This window comes from Bos javanicus, chromosome 7 (assembly GCF_032452875.1).
Source record: "Bos javanicus breed banteng chromosome 7, ARS-OSU_banteng_1.0, whole genome shotgun sequence".
NCBI classification, from domain to species: Eukaryota; Metazoa; Chordata; class Mammalia; order Artiodactyla; family Bovidae; genus Bos; species Bos javanicus.
In genome coordinates this window covers 18051306-18063821 of record NC_083874.1, presented here as the reverse complement: position 1 = coordinate 18063821, position 12516 = coordinate 18051306, and the positions used below count along the sequence as shown (strand labels likewise).

The 12516-nt window shown below is 45.9% G+C and overlaps 1 protein-coding gene across 5 annotated transcripts in view; it reads right to left on the bottom strand.

The window, feature by feature from the left end:
• The window catches only part of RFX2 (regulatory factor X2), a 92868-nt gene that overhangs the window by 25149 nt on the left and 55203 nt on the right, over positions 1-12516 (bottom strand). For all 5 annotated transcript variants that reach the window (XM_061422487.1, XM_061422490.1, XM_061422486.1 and 2 more), the window contains one exon: positions 10037-10298. In XM_061422487.1, coding sequence (XP_061278471.1) covers positions 10037-10298 — 262 coding nt within the window. The remainder of the gene's footprint in view (positions 1-10036; positions 10299-12516) is intronic.

The window sequence follows — 12516 nt, the reverse complement described above, 5'->3', positions numbered from 1 at the left end:
AGTTTCGACTTGTGGGCTCTAGAGTACAGGCTCAGTAAGTAGTTGTGGCACACAGGCATGTGGGATCTTCCCAGATCAGGGATCGAATCTGTGTCCCCTGCATTGGCAGGTGGATTCTTAACCACTGGAGCATCAGGGAAGCCCATGAAAACAATTTAGATCTCATGGAGTACCTGAGAGGGTGCCAGACATATGTAAGACTGACTGCCAAAAGGCGTGGAGTTCTGAGTATTATGGAAAAGAATACAAATGAACATTTGCTGTGTAAGGCCATCCTCAACCCCGCCTAGCTAGTAAACAGGGTCTGAACAAGCCCACTCATATTATACATTAAATTAACTTGATTCACAGTGGAACCTCCCAAGGTGTTCACTGCATTTTAAAATTAAGACATCGGGGACACTTCTGAAGGTCGTGAAGTTCAGGAAAACATCCCTAGTTCCTCAAGTTCCGATGGAGAGGTTGGTGACCTGGAGTTAGGACAGAAGGCACAGCGCAGTGCATCCAGCAGAGGGCGCTGCGGCGCCGCCTCCCAGCAGCGCCCAACCAGCCAGCATCCTTGGAAAAGGAGCCTCTCACACTGGAACTTGGAAGTCGGGAGGGGAAGTCGGGGTGCAGGGGTTAGTGGGGGAGGGTGGGGGGGTGAGTGGGAAGGGAGGCTTGCTTACAGACCTGACCCAGGGATTCTCACTGCACAAGTACAAAAGGCTTGCTCAGTCCTCTCAGGGGCTGGAAAAATTAGTGTTTAAAGTGGAAATTAATTTTATACTCCACCGGAGTTTAATTCTTATTATTAAAATTTTTTTTATCAAAGTGGTACCTGCACATGTCCAACATGTAAGGAAGAGCCAAGGATGGACGTAGAGGTGGCCCATTCCCAACCCAGGGCTAGGCAGCTGCTGTTGCTAAGTCGCTTCAGTCGTGTCCGACTCTGTGTGACCCCATAGACGGCAGCCCACCAGGCTCCCCGTCCCTGGGACTCTCTAGGCAAGAACACTGGAGTGGGTTGCCATTTCCTTCTCCAATGCATGAAAGTGAAAAGTGAAAGTGAAGTCCCTCAGTCGTATCCGACTAGGCAGCTTTCCCTAAAATCATTTCTGTTTTCTGAACTTTTTGAGGATTCCTTTACATCTTGGTATTATGTATAACATGGATGCGTGTTATACATATATATATTATATATGTTATACATATATATTATATGTATATTATGTATGTGTATATAATATTATGTATGTGTATATAATATTATGTATATTATGTATATAATATACATATATAACATATGTATACATGTTATACATATATATATACACACATACATATTTCTTGACTTACCAGGAGTTTCATCTTTATTTCTTTTAAGATTATTTTTTTTGATGTGGACCTTTTTGTTTTTTTAAAGTCTTTATTGAATTTGCTACAATATTGCTTCTGTTTCATGCTTTGTCTTTTTGGCCGAAAGGCATGTGGACTCTTAGCTCCCCAACCAGGGGTTGAACCTGCACCCCCACATTGGAAGGCAAAGTGTAAGCCACTGGACCACCAGGGAAGTCCTCCATCTTTATCTTTGATTGGGCGCAGTGCAGCCCTTATTCCTTTTCCTTGGCAATTTAATCTCACTGGCTTCCACTGCGAGAATTATTAGCAGAACGCTGCGGAAAAGGGTACACACATATTATGCTTTAGGGGCTCTGGAGAAAGGTGGAGAGACAATGCTTAAGGACTTATGATCAAAGATACAGTGTCTCAAGAACTTAAGTAATACCAGAGCGCAGATAAGTTTTCAGTTCAGTTCAGTTCAGTCGCTTAGTCGTGTCCAACTCTTTGTGACCCCATGAACCGCAGCACGGCATGCCTCCCTGTCCATCACCAACTCCCGGAGTTCACCCAAACCCATGTCCATCGAGTCGGTGATGCCATCCAACCATCTCACCCTCTGTTGTCCCCTTCTCCAAGTATCACCCAGGTAGCTCAGTGGTAAAGAATCCACCTGCCAATGCAGGACACGCAGGCTCGATCCCCAGGCCAGGAAGATCCCTGGAGAAGGAAATGGCAAGCCATTCCAGTATGCTTGCCTGCAGAATCCCATGGACAGAGGAGCCCGGATGGCTACAATCCATGGGGTGGCAGAGTCAAACATGACTGAGCACCTGAGCATACACGCACACGTATATTGAAATTTAGTCTAGCATTTTAAAAATTTTAAAGAAAATTTAAAAATTCGTTTCCTGTTTAATCCTGGGAAGATTTTGCCTGACATAAGGACTAGATTCATGTCTTCTAAGAGAGGGTGAAAGTTACTTCTCCTTTGAGTTCATTAGCGTCCGCCCAAATGGTCATTCCATCCATAACACAGTAATCTCATTAAAATGACTTGACAGACCAAGATCACCCCTGCAAAGGGCCAGCAATGACCAGTATCAAAGCAAACTTGTATCTCAAGCCTGGATCTAGCCGTGCCTTGTGGCATGTGGGATCTCAGTTCCCTGACCAGAGATGGAACCCAGACCCCCTGCATTGGGAGTGCAGAGTCTTAGCCACTGGACCCCCAGGGAAGTCTAAGTAGTCATTTTTAAAGGATAACAAACATGTTTAGCTCTTCTTGTAGTTCCTAGAACTTAAAATATTATAGTTCTACTTCTTCATTCATCGATTAAACTTTAAAAAAAAAAGATGTTTAGTTTGGAAATAACTCCAGACTTACAAAAAGGTGCAAAAAGAGCACAAAGCTTTCCTATAGGCCCTTCAGCCAGCCTCCCCAAATGGTCATTGACCTCATTGACCCAATGACCTCCCCAAGACCTGGAAACCAGCCCCCACTCAACACCATTAACCAATCAGAAGTCCCATCTGTGGACCAGGAGCCAATCAGGGGTCACACACTGTGGGTATTTGCATACGAAGCCATGAAAGAAAACAAGAACACAAGGAAAAGATGAAGGAAATTACAAAGAGGCTTTTATTGAGTGGTGACCCATGTATCCCTTGACATGATGACTGGGTTTGTGTCACTCTAAACAGGATGATGACTTCTCTGGAAAATTAACTGAGACTTTTTAGAATAAGTTCCAGTTTCCAGTAGCACTCTTTAATTTTGTCACTTAAAGCAGAACAGAGACAAAAATTTCAGGTAGATCTTTCAAAGGGACACTGCTACCCGCTTTGCAAAGAAATGTGCAAAACCAAATTCAAAAGTGATGACATCGTTAGATGTTTGTCAAAACCCATGGAACGTACAACACAAAGAAGGAGCCCTAACGTCAGCCAGGGGCTTTAGTTAATAACAATAAGGTGTCACTATTGGCTCAGTGGCTGTAACAAATGCACCAAGCTTAGGTAAGATGTTAATAATAAGGAGAACTCTTGGGTCCATGGGGTGGGGAATTATGGGAATTCTCTGGTTTAGGTTCAATTTTGAGCATTACTTTGCTAGTGTGTGAGATGAGTGCAATTCTGCGGTAGTTTGAACATTCTTTGGCATTGCCTTTCTTTGGGATTGGAATGAAAACTGACCTTTTCTAGTCCTGTGGTCACTGCTGAGTTTTCCAGATTTGCTGGCATATTGAGTGCAGCACTTTCACAGCATCTTTTTTAAGGATTTGAAATAGCTCAGCTGGAATTCCATCACCTCCACTAGCTTTGTTCATAGTGCTGCTTCTTAAGGCCCACTTGATTCTCATTCCAGGATGTCTGGCTCTAGGTGAGTGACCACACCATCGTGGTTATCTGGGTCATGAAGATCTTTTTTGTGTAGTTCTTCTGTGTATTCTTGCCACCTCTTAATATCTTCTGTTTCTGTTAGGTCCATACCATTTCTGTTCTTTATGATGCTCATCTTTGCACGAAATGTTCCCTTAGTATCTCTGATTTTCTTGAAGAGATCTCTAGTCTTTCCCATTCTGTTGTTTTCCTCTGTTTCTTTGCATTGATCACTGAGGAAGGCTTTCTTATCTTTCCTTGCTATTCTCTGGAAATCTGCACTCAAATGGGTATATCTTTCCTTTTCTCCGTTGCCTTTAGCTTCTCTTCTTTTCACAGCTATTTGTAAGGCTTCCTCAGACAACCATTTTGCTAGCAAAGTAATGCTCAAAATTCTCCAAGCCAGGCTTCAATAGTACTTGAACCCTGAACTTCAAGATATTCAAGCTGGATTTAGAAAAGGTAGAGGAACCAGAGATCAAATTGTCAACATCTGCTGGATCATTGAAAAAGCAAGAGAGTTCCAGAAAAACATCTACTTTTGCTTTGTTGATTACGCCAAAGCCTTTGACTGTATGGATCACAACGAACTGTGTAAAATTCTTAAAGAGATGGGAATACCAGACCATCTGACCTGCCTCCTGTTGCAGGTCAAGAAGCAACAGTTAGAACTGGACATGGAACAACAAACTGGTTCCAAATTGGGAAAGGAGTACGTCAAGGCTGTATATTGTCACCCTGCTTATTTAACTTATTTGCAGAGTACATCATGAGAAATGCTGGGTTGGATGAAGCACAAGCCAGAATCAAGATTGCTGGGAGAAATATCAATAACCTCAGATACGCAGATGACACTAGCCTTATGGCAGAAAGTGAAGAGGAACTAAAGAGCCTCTTGATGAAAGTGAAAGAAGAGAATGAAAAAGTTGGCTTAAAACTCAACATTAAGAAAACTAAGATCATGGCCTCTGGTCCCATCACTTCATAGCAAATAGATGCAGAAACGATTGAAACAGTGAGAGATTTTATTTTGGGGGGGCTCTAAAATCACTGAAGATGGTGACTGCAGCCATGAAATTAAGACGCTTGCTCCTTGGAAGAAAAGCTATGACCAACCTAGATAGCATGTTAAAAAGCAGAGACATTACTTTGCCAACAAAGGTCCATCTAGTCAAAGCTATAGTTTTTCCAGTAGTTATGTATGGACGTGAGAGTTGGACTGTAAAGAAAGCTGAGCACCAAAGAATTGATGCTTTTGAACCATGGTGTTGGAGAAGACTCTTGAGAGTCCCTTGGACAGCAAGGAGATCCAACCAGTTCATCCTAAAGGAAATCAGTCCTGAATATTCTTTGGAAAGACTGATGCTGAAGCTGAAACTCTCATACTTTGGCCACCTGATGCTAAGAACCGACTCATTGGAAAAGACCTTGATACTTGGAAAGATTGAAGGCGGGAAGAGAAGGGGACGACAGAGGATGAGACAGTTGGATGGTATCACCAACACAATGGACGTGAGTTTGAGTAGGGTCTAGGAGTTGGTGATGGACAGGGAAGCCTGGGCTGCTGCATTCCATGGGGTCACAAAGAGTTGGATATGACTGAGCAACTGAACTGAACTGAGGTTCAATTTTTCTATAAACCTAAAATTTCTCTAAAAAAGTCTCCTAAACAGATAAAAAGTGATGATGAATTACTTATTTATTCATTCATGTATTGTTTTGGTTGGTTGCACGATCTTAGTTCCTTGACCAGGGATTGAACCCACTTCACTTGCAGTGGAAGCACTGAGTCTTAACTGCTGGACTGCCAGGGAAGTCTGATGACGAATATTTTAGAGAAAAAATGGATGTGCTTTTGCTGGCAAAATGTTTCCTGTGGTATTTGGACAAAGGTCTGTCCAGGGGGCAAGGTAGCCTCTAGCAAAAGCCCAGTAGGCATGTGAGCTTGCCGTCAAGATATCCTGATCTTCCCTGAAAACACAGGCTACAGATAAGAGCTGTTTTGCAGCTGATGATCCATTGTGAGCTGTGAGGCCACGTGGATGGTGCACCAGCCCCGTGGGCCACCAGGAAGGGTGCCATGAGAATGGAGAGGCCCACGTGGGAAGCCAGGCCAGACACAGGAGGCATGGACAGGCTCTCCATCAGTCTTACTGAGCGTAGACGGAAGCTAGTCCCTTACAGACACATCTACTTGCAGTGACCATGTGACGGTCTTCTAGGAGAGCTGGACAGAGGATGTGAGATTTGGCTCCTCTATACCCACGAGTGCAGGTGGTCAGAGCCAGGATGTTTGCTGGGGTCCTGAAAGCAGGAGCTGAGTCTCTGATGACTCAGACAAGAAACTCCTCGATTTCTAGTGGCACGTCTCAGAGACGTCTGCTGTAGCCTGCACACTGCAGAGCTTGAATCTGTCATCCCAAGGCCCCAGATACCGCAACTAAAATATATATATTCTTTTTCATATTCTTTACCATTCGGGTTTATCAAAGGATATTGAATATAGTTCCCTGTGCTGTACAGTAGGACATTGTTGTTTATCTATTTTGTGTATAGTAGTTTATATCTGCTAATCTTTGGAAGGAATGATGCTAAAGCTGAAACTCTAGTACTTTGGCCACTTCATGCGAAGAGTTGACTCATTGGAAAAGATTCTGATGCTGAGAGGGGACGACAGAGGATGAGATGGCTGGATGGCATCACTGACTCGATGGACGTGAGTCTGAGTGAACTCCGGGAGTTGGTGATGGACAGGGAGGCCTAGCGTGCTGTGATTCATGAGGTCACAAAGAGTCAGACACGACTGAGCGACTGAACTGAACTGAACTGAATCCCAGACTCCTAATTTATCCCTCCCCTACCCACTTTCCCCTTTGGTAACCATAACTTTGTTTTCTGTGTCTGTGAATCTGTTTTGTAAATAAATTCATTTGTAACATATTTTAGATTCTACATATTGTTGTTGTTCAGTCGCTAAGTTGTGTCCAGCTCTTTTTGTGACCCCATGGACTGCAGCCTGCCAGGCTTCTCTGTCCTTCACTGTCTCTCCGAGTTTGCTCGAACTCATGTCCATTGAGTTGATGATGTCATCCAACCATTTCATCCTCTGTTGCCCCTTTCCCCTTCTGCCCTCAATCTTTCCCTGAAGAAAAATCTTTCTCCTGCTCTCAATCAGGGTCTTTTCCAATGAGCTGACTCTTTGAACCACGTGGCCAAAGGATTGGAGCCTCAGCTTCAGCATCAGTCCTTCCAATGAATATTCAGGGTTGATTTCCTTTAGGATTGACTGGTTTGATCTCCTTGCAGCAAGGGACTCTCGAGAGTCTTCTCTGGCACCACAATTCAAAAGCATCAATTCTTCAGTGCTCAGCTTTCTTTATGGTCCAACTCTCACATCCATACATGACTACTGGGAAAACTGTAGCTTTGACTAGACTGACCTTTGTTGGCAAAGTAATGCTTTTTAATACACTGTCTAGGTTTGTCACAGTTTTCCTTCCAAGGAGCAAGAATCTTTTAATTTCATGGCTATAGTCACTGCCCGCAGTGATTTTGGAGCTCAAGAAAATAAAATCGGTCCTGGAAGAGCAGGGTAGGTGGATTTCCAATCAGTTAAAAAACTTGAACCCCAGATATCAGACCACAGTGACTGGGCAGCCCAGGGTCTGAGCTGCCTTTGTTTGTGGTGAGGTGGTGTGGACCACAGAGAACATCATGACTATGATTGCAGTTGGTCTGTGACCTGTGACCCTAGTTTATTCACTAGTATGAGTCGATGCAGTTTGCTGATGTGGAGGCATCGTGTCTGTGAGGAACACTCCCGACTGACAGCAGCTCCATGCTCAGGTCTGCCAGCCAGTCCCCTGAGGGTGTGCTGAGGGCCCTGCAGGGGGCAGGTGGGAAGGCACAGGTTGCTGGTGCCCCGGGATGGTGGGGTGGGCGGTGCCCACAGCCTGTCTCTAGGGAGCAGGTGGGGAGGCACAGGCTGGTGGTGCCCCAGGATGGCGGGGCAGGTGGTGCCCACACTCTGGACATAGAAAGGAGAGGCCAGCAAGACTTGGGGGGCCTCTGATATCGCTGTGACCCTGAAACACATCAGGATCCAGAGAACAGGGATGAGGTTAGAGCATCCCCTTCTATTGAAAATTAGGCCTCCACAAAAACAGGAAGGTATTTTTTAATTGACCCATCATTTCAATAGTCTAAAGAAGAAAAAGCACATGATCGTATCGATGAAAAGAAAGCATTTGACAAAACTCACAAGAAAGCATTTGACAAAACTCAACATCCAATTATGATAAAGACTCTCAGAAAACTGGGAATAGAAGGAAACTTCCTCAATCTGAAAAAGAGCATTGTGAAAACCCTACAGGTAACATCACTTAGGGATGAAAGACTGAAGCTTTTCCCTGAGGGATATCCACTCTCACTACTCATATGTAACATCGTACAAGATGTCCTGGGCTTCCCAGATGGCGATAGTGGTAAAGAACCCACCTGCCAATGCAGGAGACATAAGAGACATGGGTTCAATACCTGGGTCGGGAAGATCCCCGGAGGAGGGCACGGCAACCCACTCCAGTATTCTTGCCTGGAGAATCCCATGGACAGAGGAGCCTGGTGGGCTACAGCCCATAGGATCGCAAAGAGTCAGACATGACTGAAGTGAATTAGCATGCACAGGATGTTCTAGCCAGTGCAGTAAGGCAAGAAAAAGAAATAAAAGTCATCCAGATTGGAAAGGGGGAAATAAAACTGTTTCTATTTGCAGACCACAAAAAACTCTGAGAACTAAAAAGTGAGTTTGGTAAAGTCTCAGGAGGCAAAGTCAAGAGCCAGAAATCAACTATATTTTCATACATTAGCAATGAAGAGTTGGAAATTAAAAATCAATACCACTTACAATAGCTCCAAACCCAAAAGATACTTAAAGATGTCAATTCTCTCCAAACTGATATAGAGCTTTAAGGCTATTTAATCAAAATCTCACTAGGAATTTTTTGTAAATATAGATAAACTGATCTAAAATTTATATAGAACTTGTAAGAGAATAGAAAACACTTTAAAGACTGGTAAAGAATATTTGCATATCACAAATCTGGCAGGGGACTTGAATCCAGAATATACAAACAATTCTCAAAATTAACAGTAAGAACACAGACAACACAGTTAAAATAATAACAATAAACTTCAACTGACACATCCCCAGAGAATATATATATATGAGAGGCAAAGCCCATGAATGGGTTCTCACCATCACTAGCGATTACGAAAATGCAAATTACAACACTGATGAAAATGGCTAAAACCAAAGATGCTGACGACACCTGAGAACGGAAGAGGCTGGCGACAAGGTGGACGAGAGGAGCTCACACTTGGCTGGGGGAGGAACTCACACTGCGCAGGAAAACATGGGTGGTTTTGGATAAAGTTAAACATGTACTTACCATAGGAGCAAGCAATCCCACTTGTAGGCATTGATTAACCCCAGAGAAAGCAAAACATGTGTCTACACATGTGCGTACTTCTAGCTGTTTTATTCAATATCATGAAAAACTGGAAAAACCCAGGCGGCCCTCGGCTGGTGAAAGGATGAATGAACTTTTGGGTAAAGGAAGACGACTGAAGAACAGGGAGGAGCCAGTGACTCACACGACAACTGGATGGGATCTCCAGGATCCACACTGGGGGAAAGAAGCTGGCCACACAGGGGATCTTGGGGGTGATCCCCCCCGACCAAAACAAACTGCGGTGACAGAGGACAGACCCACGCGTGATAGGGCTCGTGGGTGAGAGGAGGGTGTCACTACCAAGAAATACCCAGGGAGTTCTGGGGGCAACGCCACCGTGCTGTATTCTGAGGTAGGGACAGGCACCCGAGTCTGTGTGTGCATCAGAACTTGTCTCTCTACGCACCCAAGCGGTTCACTCTATTCTGTGCTAATTTTAAAAATTAGAGTAAGTATGGGACATAGGGTTTTCAAAGCAGATGAGCCACGGTTTGGGGCAGAGGCAAGGGGTGCCCATATAGCTCTGCTTTGGTTCAGCCCAGTTCCGCAGGGAAGTGCCGATCTCCACCTCCTAGAGGCTGACGATGATGACCGTGGTCATGGTGGAACACCAGCAGCAGTAGCGTCCGCCAGCACGCAACAGCGCTCCCAGCAGCTGCCTGGCTATCCACTCTCTGTCTTTACCGAGGACTCCAGGTTCACAGAGGGGGCACCTGTCTTAGGCTGGTGGGGCCCAACGCCCGTGGTCCCAGCTGCCATCTACTCACCATCCTGCTGCTGTTGGGGGTTTAACCTGCCCCCTCCAGAGCCCGGGATGTACATACCGTAGCCGGCGACGAGCGGGACGTGTGGGCCAGGGTGTGCCTGGTGCCGTCCATCCCCCCGTGGATAAGGTAGGCTCCTGCGCTGGAGACGATGGGGCTGCCCCCGACGTCCATGGTGATGCCCACCATGCTGTGGGAGGGGACTGCGGGCGGGGAGGAGCCTGCCACGGTCACCTGGGCGCCGCCTGGGGCCTCAAAGTAGGAGGCGGCGCTGCTGGGGGCGTACATCTGAGGCTCGGGGTTGTAGGCGTAGGCCGTCCGCCTGGTGGAGAGAGAAAAGGCGTCGTGTCAATGCCGGGGCCCAGGGCACCGAGTGCGTGGCTAAGTCAGCCACGGACTGTCAACACAGCCAAGTTCACAGCCAGGGTCTCAGAAAGCACGTGGAATCCTTACAAACCGCAGGTGCGAACTGCACGCGGGGGCCTCCTGGGGGCATGGGGCGGGACTGCACCCGACCCTGGTTATGGGAGGGCTACCCCGGGGTAAGATGATGTAAAGTCACCCACCGATCCACCCACACCCACACCCACACCCACACCCACCCACACCCACCCACACACACACCCACACATACACACAGAGGCTCATGGGCACAAGTGCGTGCAAGGGCTGTGAAGCTGAATACACCCGATGTCAGTGTCCTGCCGTCACAGATGCTGTCACCACTGGCGACAGGGAGCCAGATGGGAGCCTGGGGGAATGGTACAAGGGACTCTGGGCTCATTTTGCAGCTTCCTGAGAATCTAGTTCTTTCAACCCAGAAAGTCAGTTGTTTTTTTAAATGTAATTGCTTTATAAAAAGAATATCTAAAGGATTCCAAGAATTCGTCTGATGTTCCTTTAACATCTGGATCAAATCATTCACCATGTCCATTGATGTCCAGCCTGCTGCAGTGAAAGGAGGTCAGTAGGGTTTTTTCCTCAGGGGTGACTGAGGGAAGGCCCCTCTGGGGGGGTAGGGAGGTCCCTCCGATCTCTGGGGGACATCATCTCTGACCACAGTGCAGTCAAACCAGGCCACTACCACCAGAGTGCCCCCAGAGTCTGCTGGGGCCCCAGGGTTCACCCATCCTCCTCTGGGTCAGCGCTGAGCCGCAGACACTCAGGATCCCAGGAGTCACATCTCTAACCACAGCCAGGCCTCCACGCCCTCCCAGGACCCCACTGGGGAGTCGTGAAACCAGAGTCAGAAGCAGGCACAAGGATGCATGCCTAGCAGTGAGCTTCTGCTCACTCTGCCCCAAGCATCACAGAGTTCAAAAGCAGAGAGCCCTGGACGTCCTTGACAAGTAGAAGATGAAGTTCTCAAAACATCAAGATAAGCCAGAGGCTAACAGAGGCCAGATCAAGTTCTCAAAACATCAAGATAAGCCAGAGGCTAACAGAGACCATCCCCATGGAAAAGAAATGCAAAAAAGCAAAATGGCTGTCTGGGGAGGCCTTACAAATAGCTGTGAAAAAAGAGAAGTGAAAAGCAAAGGAGAAAAGGAAAGATATAAGCATCTGAATGCAGAGATCCAAAGAATAGCAAGAAGAGATAAGAAAGCCTTCCTCAGTGATCGAGGCAAAGAAATAGAGGAAAACAACAGAATGGGAAAGACTAGAGATCTCTTGAAGAAAATCAGAGATACCAAGGGAACATTTCATGCAAAGATGGGCTCAATAAAGGACAGAAATGGTAGGGACCTAACAGAAGCAGAAGATATTAAGTAGAGGTGGCAAGAATACACAGAAGAACTGTACAAAAAAGATCTTCAAGACCCAGATAATCATGATGGTGTGATCACTGACCTAGAGCCAGACATCCTGGAACGTGAAGTCAAGTGGGCCTTAGAAAGCATCACTACGAACAAAGCTAGTGGAGGTGATGGAATTCCAGTTGAGCTATTTCAAATCCTGGAAGATGATACTGTGAAAGTGCTGCATTCAATATGCCAGCAAATTTGGAAAACTCAGCAGTGGCCACAGGACTGGAAAAGGTCAGTTTTTATTCCAATCCCAAAGAAAGACAACGCCAACGAATGCTCAAACTACCGCACAATTGCACTCATCTCACACCCTAGAAAAATAATGCTCAAAATTCTCCAAGCCAGGCTTCAGCAATACGTAAACCGTGAACTTCCAGTTGTTCAAGCTGGTTTTAGAAAAGGCAGAGGAACCAGAGATCAAATTGCCAACATCCTCTGGATCATCGAAAAAGCAAGAGAATTCCAGAAAAACATCTATTTCTGCTTTATTGACTATGCCAAAGCCTTTGACTGTGTGGATCACAATAAACTGTGGAAAATTCTTCAAGAGATGGGAATACCAGACCACCTGACCTGCCTCTTGAGAAATTTGTATGCCGGTCAGGAAGCAACAGTTAGAACTGGACATGGAACAACAGACTGGTTCCAAACAGGCAAAGGAATACTGGCTGAATATCAAGGCTGTATATTGTCACCCTGCTTATTTAACTTATATGCAGAGTACATCATGAG